The following is an 18,484-nucleotide window of genomic DNA, read 5'->3' as shown; positions in this document are numbered from 1 at the left end:
GAAGACATCATATTTAGAGCTATGCAGCTGCAATTTTCTCATCTTCATGATGTGGTATTGATTCACCTTCAAATATGAGAACTGCAGCCCTTTTCGGTTCCATTTGATATAAACAGAGTAGCTTGGTGTTTTGGTCTGACAAGACAAGCAATTTGAAAACATGATGCAGTGTTTTTTTTTTTTTTTTTTAAGTATATTATCTAAAAAAATATAAAACAAATTATTCTAGAATCTGAAAAAACAATCATGAGGTGTAGCCCTATTTTATTCAATAATGAGGAGTAAGGGTAAGGGCAAGTTACTCACCACAAAACCTGATATTATTTTTTTTATATCAAAACACATACTAGACTTAGACAGACTTTATTGGTCCCTTTGGGATGACTCCATCAGGGAAATTAAGTACTACAATATATACATAAATGTTTGATCAATGTTTTTTGACTATGATCATTTTTATTTTTTCCATATGACCATTCCCAGGGTGTCTACTTTTACTCCAAGACAGAGGTGTGTTTACCTGTCAGGATCTCAAACTTTTTTATTTACCAGACTGTGGGTGGGACACAACCTTACGTACCGCCCAGACGTATGACGTTGACCCCACGTCTTACGTCAACTCAAAATCGAAGTAGATTTCTCCAGGCGTACACTCTTTATTTTCTGTATTGCAATAAACATTTTTGTACGTATTCTTTAACATGGTATGATTGAAACCGCGGGAGCCTACCGCTGTAAAGGAATATCCTAAAGGAACACCACGTATGGGATCGAAATCTACGCTTCTTTCAGCTAAGCTAACGTTATTGCATCTATTAGCAAAACTCGCTAGCTAAGAAGCTAGCGCTAACAGTTAGCCATTCCTACCCTACCGTCGAGCTAGCTATGCATTAGCACGTTAGCCTAGCTCGCTAACCAGTGACAACTGACAAAGGTAAACAACAAACATTTTCGAGTGGGTTTATTGTAAATTCCCACTTTCATAACTTTATCTAGTTAACGGGCTTACACCTGCTGTCGATTAAAACAGCGTTTTAGCGCCCTTGTTTGTACCGTTAAGATTGAAGTGCGAAGCGGAGAAAAGGGGCAGCAACAGCGTCAACGAAAAACAATACAAATCCCGAATCCCTCATCACTGACTAGGCCGACCAAGCTAACTCTGGCTAACCGCTATCTAATGCTGGGCTGCCGGGTGTAACGTTAGCCTGTTTGAAGTTTAAGAAACCTCACAGGAATAATCGCAACAACAGTCTACTGAACAGAGCTCGTAGTCAAACACTCATGTTTGTCCTTTACGTTAAAAGTATAGCTCATAATGTTACAGGTGCTACCATTTGCAGTGTTGGCAGTCAGTAGTTTTGATATCTAACGTTAGCAATGAAATAAGTATGAAGCAGATAAGCTGTATTATAATTAACTGTTGTAAATCCATGGCAGTCCTTATTCTTTGGATTGCAGTCTGTGTTAGTGTTATGAGTTAAGCATCACTCTCAACGTAATTGTCATGAACTCGTATTCTGAATAACATGTTGGCACGCCTTTTGTGAATGACTTGCGCCTTTATCGTTTTAGTATGATTCAAGCAGTGTGGGTAAGATTGGCAAGAGTCTTTGTGAAGTGATAAAGTTCATTAGTAAAAGCTTACCTCATATAGCACCATGACATTACCTTGGACAATGATATCTCATTTTTTGTGCATCTGTTAGGGAAATTATACATATAGAGTCAATTTTGTAAAGATGGGAAAGTTATATGACTCCAGTCTGATGTTATATTCCTTATCACTGTCATTCCTTGTATATCATAATTAGCTGAAGCAGTTTGTTTGTCTTGTATTGGCTGTGTGTCACAATCTCTTATTAATCTATCATCCATGTACCTTTGTGATAAAAAAAAAAAAAAAACAATCTCCCACTATCATGGCTCCTTTAGGACAGAAAACAATGTTTCCAAATATTGTTAAAAAATTGTTGCATGATTACAGGGAGAGCATATTCCAACACTAAATCTGTGGCATGGAAGAACTTTATCCATCAAAGCACTCATCTTCACCAATAAAAATTTAATTGCTTGTCACGGTGGATGCAGAAAAATTAAAAAGGCTAAGCAAACTTTGAATGGATGTATACTGAATAAGTATTGGGTTGGTTGCCATTTTAAAATTGAAGTAGACATTTTGTGAATATATGATCTAAGATTTTTCTCTTTGTCTGTTTGTTGATTTAATAGGGCATGGATGATGTGATCCTGAATATGCAAGAGTGAATAATAAGATTTTCCTGATTGTGTCATTACCAACTACAATTGACACACACTTCCAGCCTTGCTTCATAAGACAACATCCCAGAGATCCACACGGCATCCCTGTCTGCAGTTCTTTCTGCACCTGAACCATGTGAGGGCCCCTCGGTCCAGTCTGAGGGGATCCCAGGACTGTTGCAAATACGACCCCGCTGTGCGGGGCCAGACTTATCCTGACTGTGTTTGAGAAAACAGTCTTTCCAATAGCCCCCTCCCCATTCACACATTCCTGTTCTCCTTACCAAGGAGACACGCCATGATGTTCCGAGACCAGGTAGGTATCCTCACAGATTGGTTCAAAGGCTGGAATGAGTGTGAACAGACGGTGGCACTGTTGTCCCTCCTGAAGAGGGTGTCCCGCACCCAGGCTCGTTTCTTACACATCTGCCTTGAGCACTGGCTGGCAGACTGCACAGAGATCCACATCCTTGAAGCTGAGGCCAACAATGCAGGTAGCTGAGAGTTTTATGAGCATGTTATGATGTGTTGTTGGTTATCTCTTAGTATGAAACACTGTTACGTCTATCTTTTTGAAGTTGATGTATATAAAATCAGAAATAAGAGATTAATCATCTGGTGAAAATCTCTTATTTCCCCTTGTCAATAGCAATTGTCAGCCAGTGGCATCAAGAGCCAAAGGAGAAAGTTGTGTCCTTGCTGCTGTCCCACCTGCCCCTGCTGCAGCCACGCAACAGCGAGGCCAAATGTGAGTACATGAAGCTGCTGCAGAAGGTGTTGAGTCACACTATTGAGAGTAGCCTGTTTGTGGAAGAGAGCAGACAGCTGCTGTCATACGCTCTCATACACCCTGCCACCACTCTGGATGACCGCACCTCTCTGGCCATGTGGCTGAACCACCTGGAGGAGCACCTATCCAGTGGCTACGCACCCCGGGCCCCATCCAGCCCATACCACCCACGCCAGGGCTCAGATGAATGGCCCAGCTCTGCTGAGGCTCTGGACCCTGGCCATGCCTGGCACGACAAGTCCCCATCATCCAGCACGTCTCCAGCAGGCCAGAATGGACACATGCCTTTCCCAGGCGGAATGTCCTCTCCCATCAACAGCAATAACACAGGTAGTGTTTGTTATTCACTTTTGTTTTGAAAATGGGAAGAAAGCACATAGAGGAAATAGACCACTGTGGATCTATCACCCATATTATGCTAACAGAGAGCATTTAGTTAAAGGCCCTTGAATGTTATTAATATATCCTTCCTAAGTATATATATTCTGTTATTCCTCATATCTGGTTTCCTTTGCCAGGCCTGGGTGGGCAGATGCAGCCCAGCCCTTTGAAGAAGTCCATGTCCGTGATTCCTTCCAGTCCCCAGGCTTGTGGCTCTGAATGGGGTAGCCAGGATGAGACAGGGGGACGGCAGAACTTCATTCCAACAGACCATGCACCCCTTTCACCCCAGAGTAGCGTAGCCTCCTCAGGCAGCGAGCAGACAGAAGAACAGGGCTCCACTCGCAACACTTTCCAGGAGGATGGCAGTGGCATGAAAGGTCAGAGTTCATTTCCTATCCAAGCCAAGGGCACTCAGGGCATTTGGCTCTGGTAAAAGCCGTGCACAGCCAACAGCTGTGGTGATATAATCTGAAATGTAATCTGACTTGGTGTGTGTTTGTTCTAGATGTTCCTGCGTGGTTGAAAAGTCTCCGCCTTCATAAATATGCATCACTTTTCTCCCAGATGACCTATGAGGAGATGATGATTCTCACAGAGCAACACCTGGAGTCGCAGGTTTTAATCCTCCCTTTTGCATACACTGGGGCCGGGCTTTGATTATTCCACCCTCCTTATCAATTGTTAGACATTACTGTCCTCAAACCTGATGATACATCAACTCTCAATGAGGCATGAAATTAAGCAACGCACCCTACAGTTATATCAAGCCAGTCACACATACAAATGGCGTGATTTTGCCTCTGCCCCTTGGCTTTAATGAAACAGATGGTGATTAGCTTTGTTATTAGTAACTGTATAAATTGCCCAGTGTTCCCATAAGAAATGACTTCCCTGCTTCTCATGCCATCTTGTTATTTTCCGTTTCCTTTTTTTAGAATGTCACTAAAGGAGCACGGCATAAGATTGCCTTGAGTATCCAGAAGCTGCGAGAGAGGCAGAGTGTGCTTAAGTCTTTGGAAAAGGTAATTCAGATGGGATGATGTTGTTCTTCTCATGCTAAAAAAAGGGCAGCAGTGTTTTGCCTCAATGAATTTTCACTTGTACTGATCAAAAATGTTCTCAAGTATGTACCCGCTGATGATCATGTGACACACTGTTCCATCTGGAAATTCCCATTCTTCTGTTGGCACAGAAACAGACGTAGAGCAGGCCTGGTAGGGATTCAGAATCTTTCTGTAAGACATTTCAGTGCAGCAAATGTTTAGCTCATAAAGCTTAAATGCAGATTTACAGTTTGGATAGCTTTCTCTATACTCACAAGTGTGCCTCTCTGAATATGCTTACATAGAATGTGACATTGATGTTGTCTCTTGTCAGGATATTTTGGAAGGGGGAAACCTTCGCAACGCCCTTCAGGAGCTGCAGCAGATCATTATCACGCCCATTAAGGCCTACGCCCCACCCAGTGCGGCACAGCCTGCCTTGGACACTGCCTCCTCCCCTTCAGAAGCCACAAAAACAGGAGCAGATAAGGAGCCAGCCTCAGAGGGCTTCCAGTCCCACAACCCACCTCCCTGTGATGGAGACTCCTCAGCCACACCCATCTCAGACGGCGACATTGCTGGTCAGTTCACCCGTGTCATGGGCAAAGGTAAGAATATGATGTTTTTTTGTTTTTCCTGATTAGCTGTAGATCATATAGTACAATATATAATTTGTCCATACAAGGAAGTGTTCATATGACGTCGTTAACAACCACATAACGATTCAATCAACAGCATGACAAAATACTGTAATAAAAGCTACTAAGACCTTTTCTGACTTTTTTTTCTGTGTCCTTCATCATGAAACCCATACATACATGATAAGTTATGTATATCTATCTACCTTCATATACACAAATCAACAGATACCCCTCAGATCAAAATTAACCTAATGGGCACTGGATTTTTTTTCAGTGTGCACCCAGCTGCTGGTGTCCAGACCAGATGAGGAGAATATCAGCTGTTACCTTCAGCTCATTGAGAAGTGTCTGACACATGAGGTAAGAAGCTGCATTTTTTAAAGAAGTAATATCTTAAATATGAATGAATACAAATATCACATAGACTAATGTACATGGAGTAACAGAGAATCTTGTAATCATCTATAGTTTTCTTCTTGAAATGAAGAATAAAACTCACCTTATCCTTTAAAAAAAAAACACACATTTCAGAAGCCTACTTAATGCTCTTTGAAAATGTGATGCCTTTTTTCTCTGCTGTCTCTTTCTCTCTCTGTCAGGCTTTCACAGAAACTCACAAGAAAAGGCTGGTCTCCTGGAAGCAGCAGGTCCTCAAACTGCTCCGCCTGTTCCCTCGGAAAGCTATGCTGGACATGCCTGTGTACCGACAGAAAGGGTGAGACTCTGCTGGCCTCCCTTTACCTTTGATCTCCCTCTTAAGCAGGGGAGATGTCACAGCAGCTGAATGTAATATTCTCCCTGCACTCAACCCTACTGTCTAACAATTACTTTGATTCTCTTTCCCTTCCCATTTCTCTTTCACTCTCTCTTCCTTTTTCTAATTAGAACTGTCATTTCATAAGAAATAGCTTCAGTACTTGAACATGCAGTTCTTGCAGTTGACTCATAGATTTTTATGATGTATGTTTCTTCTGTTTTTTTAATTCCAGCTGGACATATGGGTCCAACTCCCTCCCCACAGCAGGCTCTGTGAGTGGAGGTGTAGGGCGACGAGGGCAGAGGCAGTTCCAGATGACCCCTCGTGGACTCCCAGCTGGACGCATAAGTCTTCTGAGTCCCGGTGGGATTGGGGGAGCATCTCCACGCCACACACTCACTAATCCTGTGCTGACAGGCCAGGGTAGACAAGTTAGTATTCTGTGTTATCAGTTATGTTTTTCAATTTTTTTTATTTTTTATTGATTTCTTTTAAAATCTGAAAGAAAACTTTTTGTCTTCACTATACCTGAGGATATTGACCCACATGATAACATGTCCAAGCAGCCATAATACACCATGTTAAACATTTGCTCTGAAAGGAAAAGAAGTGAAAAACTAAGAGACCATGACAGTGTAATTAATATACACAAGACAGTGGGTTAGGCGTATATTTTATCATATCATATTTTGATACAAATTGATTCATTATCATAGCTTGAAGAGTTTTTGTGTAATGACTTAGCTGAGAGATAAGCAGCAAACCATGTCAACCTCAGAGAGTGAGTGGGAATTATGTAATGAGAACTTCTGTCTTCCTTTATAGAACTTGTGGTTTGCCAACCCTGGGGGCAGTAACAGCATGCCAAGTCAGAGTCGCAGCTCTGTGCAGCGAACCCACTCACTCCCTGTCCACACTTCCCCGCAAACCATGCTCATGTTCCAGCAGCAAGGTACTGTGTGAGGTCAAGCCTCTTTTATTCATCATTTACATGAGTGTATGCTGTCATGCACAGTCTTTTCCTATCCTTGACAAAATGTTATTAAAACTGTCAGTCACCTGTTAAGTTTTTACCACATAAATATAACCTATATGTTGCTAATCTAGAACTCCTTTTATTTTGAAAGTAAAATAATTTAAAGCTAAAGCTATACTGGAAATGGTTAATTGAACAGAGTTTATTTGGAAGTGGCAGATTTGAGTCAGATGCTTAGTTTTGCAAGATTATGTAGCTACACAACGTTTGGAGGAAAAAATGGCTATTTGGTCAGATGCCAAAATAGAGGGCAGCTCTCCCTCTGTGCCAAGGACAAAATAACAAGACAGCTTAGCGGCATGTTGCAGTAAACAATCAGTCACTTCATGCAATATACATAACCTTTTGATTGCCTTGTCTTATGTGCCAGACGCCACACACAAGCATTGCAGATTCAACTGTAATAGATTTGTCATGTTTTGACAGAGTCAATGTAGAAGTTGTCCATAACAGAGTTAGGTGTAAAAGACAAAAATTTTTAGCCACACATTGTTATTCCATGTCTTCAAGGTGCTGTAGCTACTTCATACTGTTGCTTTTAAGAGAATTATATAGAAATCTCAGTCTGGATATATAAGATACATATGGTTTAAAGAAACAATATTATAAGTCTTATAAAAAAATATATTTGCTCATAGCTTTTCAACCTGCATGGTTAAAAGTGGGGGAAAACAGTGGTGTCTTTTTACCGCCTCTGATATGATGTGTTGCTTTTTTCACCTTTCTCCACAAAGTGTGCATTAGTTATTAGAACTGACATGCCCAGCTCCCACACAACATGCTATGTACACCTTGTCAAATGTAATATTTTGATGTTAGTTTTAACTTTAAAAATCCTCACAAAATACTTTGCTGACTTTCTGACTTTTTGTGACATATTGCACTTCCAAATGGGTTGTTAAAGCAGATTTTAAGTATTTCATAGTAATTTTGATATTAGTAAATCAGTCATAGACCTACACTTAAAAATATCTAATAAAACCTTATCAGAGAAATAAAATTACAGAGGAATCTCATACATACATGTACAGAGAACACATACAACAAATAGGCAAGATGATAGAAGGCATTCAGTACTGAAAGATGTGTTTATCAATAAAGAGACAAAACAAAAGTATATCTAAGAGTTACAGTGTATTCCATTGGGTACTGCAAAGAATCAAACCAAAAGCTGTCTAGGCATCACTCATCACTGCACAGTCTTGCAGATGAATATAATGATCAGCCAAATGGTCATCGCTGGTTGGTGTGCTGTGGTTTCACTTTCAAGTTCACTCACGCTCTCTCCCTGCTCAGACAAGTATTATGTATCATGTCTGCGTCCACTTGAGAGAGATTGCAGTTTACACCTGACCTCAGAATACATCTCAAGTGCCTCTTGAGTGATCACATTTTGATTTGTAAGCAAGTGAAATGTAAGACGTGATTCGTGCTAGACAAAAAAGTACACACTTGACTGTAGACATATTTAATAAGGGAATAGGAAGGATATCACTCACATACATGTACATACAAAGTACATTTAAATTAGTTTCATGTCACATTAAAATGATGTTATCCTCTGGTTTTTGTTTGCTTTGGCATGAATTTGATCAAACTGATTATCAGGTTGTTCATTAATTAATGGCATGTTTCAGCAGTAGTTAGGATGGCATGCAGAGTCTGTTTCAACATGAGTGTATCTGACTGTCAGGCGCAGCAAGATTTTGATTGGCTATAAATGCAATGAGTAATGATGAAGTCTTACAGATGTATTGGTGTGCTCTGCATAGTTTGGTTCTGCACAAGTATTACCATTATTAGTCATAAACATATAGAAACATGTTTCATTACAATAATTTTAAGTAATATGTTCACCCATGTGAGTGTGACACACTTACTGGAATATATGCTTTTTAGTGGGGGCTTATTTTTTGTATTTTTTTTTTAGTTATAATATTTTTGAAGCTGTAGCAATACACATGCTTTATAACTGCTTCCATCATAATAAGCAACACAAATGATCAAAGGATGACCACAGTTTCAAACTAATTCCACTTTGAATCATTGTAATTTATTCAAAACAAAAGTGTAATGTAACTTTATACTGTATTGTAAAACTGTGTTATGAACAACTGTGGTCAGTTAAAATGGGAAATAACTGCAAACTCTAATAGACATTAACAACAGAGAGACTAAATAATGACTTCACAGTCAGTAATGTTTTCACTTACAATTAACTGGATTTCAATTAACTGGAGTTCTCAACACACTGTAAAATGTGCCTAAAAGTTGGGTGAGCATTCCTATGGCAGCCCAGTATTCAATAAATAATAAGATTTATAGAGAAATAAACTGTAGCTTTTATTTCAGTGTGTCAGCACCATTGGTTTTGATTGATCCTGATTTGTAACAGATTCAACACATTGAATTTTGTTTTGCTTGTTTGACTAATGATACAACTACTCAGTGCAATCAGTCAACCCGTTATTATTATCAGGTCAACAGATTATTTGAGCATCACATAACCATAATGATAGTTATTCTTTAGCACACATAAACTGGGTATTTTTCCCTTAACACAGATACAGCATACGTGTCTTGATAATAATAATAATAACTGTTCTTTTCCAAGTCAAATCAGCAAATGAATCTCTTTAGACATTATCTGTTTTAGAGAAAAACACACTTTTATTTTTATTATAAACCTTAATCTTCTTTTGGACTGACACTGTTTTTACTCATTCCCTCAGAATGCCAAGTTCCAGGTGCTGACCTGGAGATCAACCCCACGCTGGAGTCACTGTGCCTCAGTATGACAGAGCATGCCTTAGGGGGTAAGTGTCCTTAGCAGCCCTGACTAAATAAAACCACTGGCTGGTAAACCTCACACAGCTACCAACTATACAACACCACCTTATTATATAATATATTTAAGCAATGCGAGAAAGGATTTCATAAACAGACTGTGCCCATGAGGGAACTCAGTACATAGTAATTTGTTCACACACAACTTCCCCTGTGCAAATGAAGATGAAAAAGTCTGTTGACTTTTATAATTCATATTTCATTAGTTATATTTGTGTATTAATATTTGATAACATCTAAATTATACAATATCATTAGTCAAGTCACAGTCAGGTTCCCCTTGCAGAGGGAGAAAGGCACACCTCTGTGCAACATACTGTATGGTGTACTTGAGTAACAAAATTTGCATCATGTCGAACAAGCTAAAGGCTCAGCAGCTCTGTTTTATTTTTAAGTATTTTATGACTGCTAGAGAAAGGTATCTGGGTTGCATGAATTTGCTGTGAGTTAGATGGAATTTGGGGAATTTTAACTATTTTCCATCCTTTTCCAGAGACCGATAAGGTTATTGATGTCTTTTTATGTCCGTGTTTACAGTCTGGAAGTATGTTTAACTGCGAGTTTATCCTGGTTAATTAGTAGGAAAGCACACACTGCCATATATCTTCACTGCTGTTAAAATTAAATGAGATGCTATAATTTCAGTGTTTTAATAAGTTTCACTACATTGTTTTCACAGTGTAATATATACTTTCATTCAACAGTAAGATGTATTTTTCCAGCTTGTTGAAGGAGCTGCTACTTATCCAGAAATGTATCTAATAAAAATAAGATATGCTAAGTTCAGTGGCAGGCATACCATAAAAATGCATGAACAGCATGCTGTGAATGTAAAGATTAATGGACACATAAGAAGGCATCAGTAACTTTTTTTCTGCCCGTGGGAAGGGAGTAAAAGTAGTAGCACTCTCCAACAGTGAACTATCCCTTTAAGGGTAAAATGTATAAATGGTGCTGTATATTTTATGCTTGTAAATGTCTTGAAACATATTTCTTTCCAATCTCCTCCTCAGATGGAACAGACCGGACATCAACAATATGAACAGAAGAAAGGAATAATACACTTCAGTTGAGGCCTGTTCAGTTCCTCATCACCCAGCACAAAGATATACGTATGCTTAAGAAAACCAGGCAAAGCAGTCACTACAAAATGACAAAAAAACTGTGTATATGTTCTCTAATATTTTTGTACTTTATTATATACAACTAAGTTTATTAAAATGGAATACAGATGATCATTATATTGCAGGACAGAGAAAAAGGGTTAACTGTGCAAGCTGCTCCATGTCACCTGCAGGACTGTGACATGATATGCAGAGGCTCAGTTTGCCGAGGTCTGAGAGAAAAACGGTGGATTGGTGCTGTCTTTAAGGGGTTCTGCCCTATGAGTTACTCTTCTTTTCCTCCTGCCTTGGAGCAAGGCTATCTATCCAGAACACACCGACAGCCACAGCCCCCTGCACCACATAATGTGTAGATTCAGAAAATTGCCAGCCAGAAGTAAGGCACTTTTATTAAATTATCTCCAATATTAGGCACTAAGCTGTAATTGGCCCAAGGATACTCTCAATGAAAGTTTCCGCTTGCAGACAGGTGTTGATATACAGACGCCAATACATTTCCTAGCTACCCTAATTGTTCTGTAACCAGTGCTAGTGAGAGCTTGTGTTGGTTGAAACTTCTCCTTTCCTTGGTTCTTTTTATCCTCTTTAGAGAAGATGTTTTTGTGGCAAAGGCAAGAAAGAGAGGACCAGAAGGATTGAGAAAAAGCTTGTAATTCAACCATAGGCATACCTGTTGTCTTGGTTGTTTTCCCTGAACACGTAGTCAAAATAGAAATGACTGTCCTCCTCTAAACTTCTACAAAGCCAAAGAGAAGGGTTGTACGATTGTTAATTTGAGAAGGATATTTGTAGTGAAATGCAACAGAATGGTATAATTTTGTAAGAAAAAAAAGAAAAAAAGAACAGCAGTTTGAAGAATTTATGCCAGCTGCAATTTGTCTCTGTTATTTTATGCCCTACTACATAAATGATGATGAATCTCATTTTGTGCCGAGGAATCCCCAGAGGGGTGAATAAGGGCTGGTGTGGTTTGTACTGTGCGAGAGCTGATTTGATATTGAATTGATAAAAGCGAGGAGGGTAGAGTGTTTTCAATTTACACTCTAATGCTGGGTGAGAAAACTAAATGAAACCCATCTCAACCCTCTGGCCTGCTTATGATTGGCTCTGGAAAATGAAGCTTGATCTTGTAATAAATGCTCCGGAGCGCAGCACCTCACCCTCACAGTGCCCTCTTCCTCAAACGGCCAATGTGATGATTTGATGAATCATACTTTTTTCAAGGTGCTTGAAGATGTCCATATTTTCTGTTTGTGTCTCAATGTGTTTCAGTCTCAAAACCCTAACATTATCATGTGGTATCAGTGTTGAATCAAAAACTGTCTTATACAGCCTCTGTCTTTGAATGTGGCAGAGCGGAGGTGCATGTATGTGTAATATGGTCTTAACTTTTGGATCACTTTTGGTTGCATCATGAGGCAGGGATAACCATTCACATTTTATTTCAGCAGAGCCATAGGAGGTCTGTCTAGTAAAGATGGTTATTTACAGATATCTTTTCCAATTGTATTTTTTACTCTCCCTTGATATTGATAACTTATGCTTATTTTCTATAATCGCATGTTTTGCCACACTAATACAGCACTGTTGTAGATAGAGGACATGGTGGTTGATGGTGGCCAGTGTCACCAACAGCTAGAGAGCAGAAACCTTGCAACTAATGTTGTATGTTTATATCGCCTAAATGTCACTGTTTACATCTCTCTGGGATAATGCCCAATTCATGTTATTTGATGTCATGAATACTCCATTGTCTCACTAAGTAACACATTAAAGAACTGAAGCCTTCTCGCACATGAGGTGGCTGGGTAGAGCCTGAAAACAAAAGCCTTCTACCCTCTAAACCGTGGGCTCCATATGAGTCTCAGTAGATAACTGTACGAGGCATGTAACGCCTGCTTTTTCTGGTCATGCAGTGACGAGAGAGAGAATAGCTTTCCTGACTTTATGATTGAACTGTTAGCTGTCGTGTCCTGATGATCTGTTCATGTGGTGCCTGAAATGCACAGTGTCCTCAACAAGTTGATTTAATGGTCTTGAGTAGTATTCTAGTCATGGATTTCTTCAGAGCAGGCTCTTGGATAGATCTGACTTACCAAAAGCATCACACTCATGCCCGCACAGGACTTTAATTGAGTTAGCAATGCTGACATCTTTTAAGACTTGGCTATCTATTATTTTTAATTATTCACTATACTGTATATCAATTGTATTATGTTACAAATGGCTCAGATTATCCTTCTCATAGCCTCTGTAGCTTTGGATAGCCTACATATTACTGCAAATAGACACAGAGGTACAATGCAGTAGATTTCTGCAAGTGTCTGTGCATAATGAAGATGCAGTAGGGGATGACAATGCTTATCTGAGCCACAAATGATGTGATTATGAGTAAACTGAACACTAATAACAGGCCAAGAAATATGTTTACTCCATGTTTACATTCCAGTGATGCGAGAAATGAGTTGGGAAATGCATTTCAAAAGTTTAACCTGGTGTATTTTCGCATACCAAGCATCCACTAGGAGGTACAGAGCCTGTGTCATATGGAGACGTCAACCAAGTGGTCCTGAGATCATGATAATGTCCCTGCCAGGCTTAATTATTGAATTAATGCAGCCAGCTGTAGGCTACGTTTCGTATATTTGTCTTGTACAATTTATATTTAATTCTGATGACTCCCCAAACATTTTCTAATATTTTATGAACCTTTTGCATCCCATGCTTACACTCTACTTTTTTACTGTCACTCATATGTGTGAATGGTCTGAAGTGCAGCATCCGTCGGATCATTGACAGTCCAAATAAAGAGGTTCAGTTCTTTTGCAACTTCACTTGTGCTTTGTGTTTGTGTCTACTTGCCTTGTTACACATCAGACACGCCTTTTTGCAGCTGTCTATTTTTATTGCTCCCATGCTACCTTTATGTTCCGACGTTATCGAAGAAATTACTCCAATTACTTTTTACATCCGGGTTGCACGGTCTCAGCAGTTCATTTATCAAGCTAATGTGAGTTAGCCGCCTTGTTGTTGCCGTCATTAGTTCATCTAAGAAGAAACGGGGGCTCTGTCGCCGCGAAACTTGAATACAACTGCTAAGGTATGTTCCCAGCATATGTTAATGCTGTTGAGAAAGCTAAACACCGGTAGCTATAAGTACAACTTAACCTTTCCCCCCACAGGAAAAAGTACCCAAGTTAGCAGTTAGCTAGCTGCCGTGCTAACATAGCCTGCCGACTGTATACAGCTGCTTGCTAGCGACGTTAGCCTGGAAGCTAATATTAATGTTATCGCCTGATATGTGTGATAGTAAAGGAAGAGTGGAGTCGTCGATTTACCCGAAGAAATAAACGGTAACTAGCTTCAGCTGTCGTGGAAAAAGTTAAAAGATGTTTATTTTGACTATCCACTTTCTTTCGATAATGTGATTTGTGAGAGGACAGAGCCTCATCCCTTTTGCTGAGATGATGTTCTTTTTCAAGTCAAAAAGAGGAAGTGTGATTGACACAACTGGATAAAAATATCTGTAGTTCTCCAACTTGTTTTTTGGTTTTATCTCGGTCAAAACCTCCAGCCAACTAACTGCTCTCTGGTTTTTAGTTTGTCACCGTTGTATATAAATTTAGGTTCTAACGTAACTTTACGTTAAAAGGTGCTTCATATTGTTGGACATCAAAGCAAAGAGCATCACAGTCAGTGTTACTTATAGAGGAAGTCGATTGTTTAACCGGTGGTGGGTATACATACTTTCTATTTATCTGTGTATGACCATTTGTCAGCTGTGTGTTCTGACAATAGGCAGGATATACTATGATTTAATGGACTCCAATTACAATTCTGCTGAGAGCTAAGACAAACTAATACGCAGGCCAGACCAGGACAACTGTACAGCACTTCTGCTAGAGCTAGTGACCACACAGAGCCAACACAGTGATTTAATAAATCGAATCGGTTATTGGGCCAGTGCCAACTGTTGCTGTTTGCTTCGGTATACTCATGTTCACTCCTCATCTTAAAATATCTAAATATGTAGAAACACGTCTCAAAATGATACTATGCAATTCAACAACACCAGCCTCCAAACCCACCATTAAGTTGGATCAACTAGAGCTCAAACAACAGTCAATCATCTGAAAATTTAACATGCAACTATTCTGATAAAAGAAAGATCATTTAAGTCCTTTTGAAAAGCAAAAATGACATCTGAAAAGCTGAGTCTGGCTTTTCAAATGTGAATCTTATTATCATTTATTATCTTATTATTCTTATTTTCTTAGTCTTTTGTGATTTCTAAACTGCGTGTCTCCAGGGTTTGGGTGTCAAAACAGACTTTTGGTAATTGTGTGTCTGGATTTGAGTTGCCACTCTAGAATGAGCATCTCTAAAACAGCTTCAACAATAATGAACATCATGAAGGTAGAATTTTATGCTGAGCTGTTGTGGCACTACAGCTCTGTTAAAAAAAAAAAAAATTGCATCAGTTTTTGATATGCGCCGGTAAGGGTATCCCAGAAACTCACAACTAGGTGTGCATCACCAGAAATATGACAGAATATTTCAAAAACTCAACTCTGGGCTTTAAGCAGAATTCTCATTTTGTTTTGCAGGCCACAATGCATGAATAATGATAATGACACAGCAGACAAGGGATGTGGATGGGAAACTCCCTGCTAATAGCTAACTGCAATTACAAGTCATCCTTTGGCAACTCCCTGGAGTGGCGCAACTGTTGCCATTTCACCACATAATCCATCATGTCACTACCAAAAGAATCAGGGAACCGAGGGAAGGATCGAGAGAGGGGGGCCCGTCCCAAGGTGAGGCAGAGCCGGTCAGAAGAAAGACGAGATACAGGCGGCGGACGGAAAGTTGGGAAGGGGAAGAAAAAAGGCCTCGCCTCCCATGAACCAGCAGCTGAGCGGCCCGTCAGTGACGGCTTTGAGTATGGTGAGCTGTTAAGTGACTTAGAGAACAGGGACCAATCTTCCTCCTCTCCTCTCAAGGACAGCTGGCGATGGCAGGGTTTGGAAGTCGCCGCCTCTTTGCTAGGACAAGAACGGGTAACGGCCAGGCCAGGACTGGGAACAGTCAGCTCTGTCAGCGAGTTACCTGCGCAGAGTGAAGGTGACAGCAGAGGATCAAGCAGCAGTCGCACTCTCCGGCAAAAAATCCAAGATGCTATGGGGCAGTGTTTCCCAATAAAGACACACAGTGCAGCAGCAGCACCAGCACCACCTCCACAGGCTCTTTCGACATCAGCCACCTGTGCCTCCTCAAGGCGTAAGATCCATCTGAGTGAGTTGATGTTGGATGACTGCCCTTTCCCCGTAGGATCAGAGCTGGCTCAGAAGTGGTATCTTATTAAGCAACACACAGCCCCCATCACCCAGCCTCCCATGCTTGATTCCACAGTAGTATGCAGCGCCCCAACTTCAACCATGGCTACTGTGGTGGAGGACGTAGATGACAGGTTGCGAGAGCGCAGGCGCATTAGCATTGAACAAGGTGTTGAGCCACCACCCAATGCGGAGATCCACACATTTGAGGTGACGGCCCAAATTAACCCCCTCTACAAGCACGGCCCTAAGCTGGCTCATGGTATGAATGAGTTAGCCGGAGCTGACAGAGCCTCCACTCATCAGCAGCAGCAGCTTCTTCTCCAAAGACAGCAGCAGCACCAGCTTCTGCTGCAGAGCTGTTTGGACACTCTGGATGAGGTGGTGGCCTCAGCCTCAGCCTCAGCCTCAGCCTCAGCGTCAGCCTCAGCGTCAGCGTCAGCCTCTGTCCACACCTGTGATACTATCTCTGACCCTCTGGTAGACCCAGAGGTTACAGCGACCAACATGCCCTCTAGAGCCATACTTCCGCAGACTGAGCATCACAAATCTCACGATGGCTACCGCATTCACACTCAGATTGATTACATTCACTGTTTAGTTCCAGACCTGCTGCAGATCACCAACCTCCCATGTTACTGGGGGGTCATGGACCGCTACGAGGCAGAGACACTGCTGGAGGGAAAGCCCGAAGGCACCTTCCTCCTGCGCGACTCCGCCCAGGAAGAGTACCTCTTCTCTGTTAGCTTCCGCCGCTACGGCCGCTCGCTACACGCGCGTATTGAACAGTGGAACCACAATTTTAGCTTTGATGTGCACGACCCCAGCGTCTTCCACGCTTCCACAGTTACGGGATTGCTGGAGCACTACAAGGACCCCAACTCCTGCATGTTCTTCGAGCCCCTGCTGTCCAATCCCATCCACCGCACACAGCCCTTCAGCCTGCAGCACATCTGCCGAGCGGTCATAAGCAGCTGCACCACCTACGATGGCATTAATATGCTTCCCATTCCAAATGCTTTGAAAAAGCACCTGAAAGAATACCACTATAAGCAGAGAGTACGTGTACGGCGAATGGATACCTGGTGGGAATGAAGAACAACAAAAAAATTTTGACTAACAGACACTACTTAATACATTTTTAACGCAAGTCTCTCCTAACTGAACTGAACAACGAGTCTTGTTCTTCACTCTATCTGGCTGTATTAACCTACACTGCACTGTACTTATTTATTTTATTCCTGCTGTACATGTCTTAACAATTGTACTGAGCTACACTGATGAGACAATATGTAATCTGACTGATCTTGCACACTCCAAGTTCTTTATGCTCAAATTAAACAAACATATTTAGATAAGTGGTGTTCAGAGAACTACCCTCACACATCCTCTGTGTTTTCAAGTGTGGACTAAATCAGCTTAATTATCTGACGGTGTGTGTGGGGGGGGTGTCTTAGTTTGAATCGAGATGATTATAATAGAGTTGTTCATCAGTCATGTGCTGAGAAGGTGGAACACATACTAACAAGATTCAAGGACTGATTGTAAGGGGTGAGAGATAGGTGCATGTGCTACCTGTTCTTATTGAAAAGGTGAAGGCTTGCTCTAGAGCAGATATTTGTCACACTGAAGTCAAGCTTACATCCTCACATAAGTCTTCAGTGTTTAATTGCAGGGAAGGAAGCAGTGAGTTATGTAGCACAACTAGCAGTAGATGAATGTCATAGGCTCAAATTCTACATCATTCAGCTGCTTTGTTTTCACCCTGCATCATATAATGATCCATGGTTTCTCCTTTGAGATTGAATTGCATGTGGCTAGAGCCAAGTTTTGAAGTGAAGGATCAAATGTGACCTTCACAAACTTGTCAGCAGCAGTTGAAGCAGCTGTATTATCAGAATTCAAATGATGAAGCCAAGACATTTTTTAGACTGTATTTTGGTTAAAATCTGACTGCTGTGCTGTGCAGTTCTAAATTTACTGTTCCGTAGTCCAGAGGCATGAGGACCCAGATCCTTAACAAAAAAAAAAAAACAAAAAAAAAATCATCTTGTTGCTCCACTTCCTGCTGTGCACATTTTAAACAGGCGGGGTGTCTACACACTTATCTTTCATTCCAGCAGTTCAGTGACAAAATTACCATAGTGAATTAGCACTGATGAATCTTAATTAACAGGAAAAATGATGGGAGAAGGAATGTGTTTTGAGCTTTTTATGGAGCTTGACATGAAATTAGTTACGGGGACAAAAACCTGCAAGGTCTGAAA

At 40.8% G+C, this 18,484-nt stretch overlaps 2 protein-coding genes across 3 annotated transcripts; both read left to right on the top strand.

Annotated features, from left to right (window-relative positions):
• Window positions 1-578: 578 nt before the first annotated feature.
• On the top strand, window positions 579-13,715 carry LOC108877976 (protein Smaug homolog 2). 2 transcript variants are annotated; one of them, XM_018668246.2, is made up of 13 exons: window positions 579-762; window positions 2,230-2,753; window positions 2,909-3,379; window positions 3,568-3,810; window positions 3,939-4,048; window positions 4,369-4,455; window positions 4,811-5,084; window positions 5,392-5,477; window positions 5,717-5,832; window positions 6,107-6,305; window positions 6,700-6,826; window positions 9,643-9,726; window positions 10,771-13,715. In XM_018668246.2, the coding sequence occupies exons 2-13, from the start codon at window positions 2,558-2,560 to the stop codon at window positions 10,797-10,799; spliced, it is 2,022 nt and encodes a 673-aa protein (XP_018523762.1). In that variant the 5' UTR covers window positions 579-762; window positions 2,230-2,557; the 3' UTR covers window positions 10,800-13,715. The 2 variants fall into 2 exon arrangements, with proteins under 2 accessions (XP_018523762.1, XP_018523761.1); XM_018668245.2 differs by having other exon boundaries at window positions 579-934.
• A 115-nt stretch (window positions 13,716-13,830) lies between these two features.
• Window positions 13,831-17,575, top strand: socs9 (suppressor of cytokine signaling 9). The gene is made up of 2 exons (XM_018668247.2): window positions 13,831-13,981; window positions 15,489-17,575. The coding sequence occupies exon 2, from the start codon at window positions 15,636-15,638 to the stop codon at window positions 17,310-17,312; it is 1,677 nt and encodes a 558-aa protein (XP_018523763.1). The 5' UTR covers window positions 13,831-13,981; window positions 15,489-15,635; the 3' UTR covers window positions 17,313-17,575.
• The last annotated feature ends 909 nt before the right edge of the window (window positions 17,576-18,484 follow it).

The sequence above is a fragment of the Lates calcarifer genome, linkage group LG21, assembly GCF_001640805.2.
Source record: "Lates calcarifer isolate ASB-BC8 linkage group LG21, TLL_Latcal_v3, whole genome shotgun sequence".
Taxonomy (NCBI): domain Eukaryota; kingdom Metazoa; phylum Chordata; class Actinopteri; family Centropomidae; genus Lates; species Lates calcarifer.
This window is presented reverse-complemented; position numbering and strand designations above follow the sequence as displayed.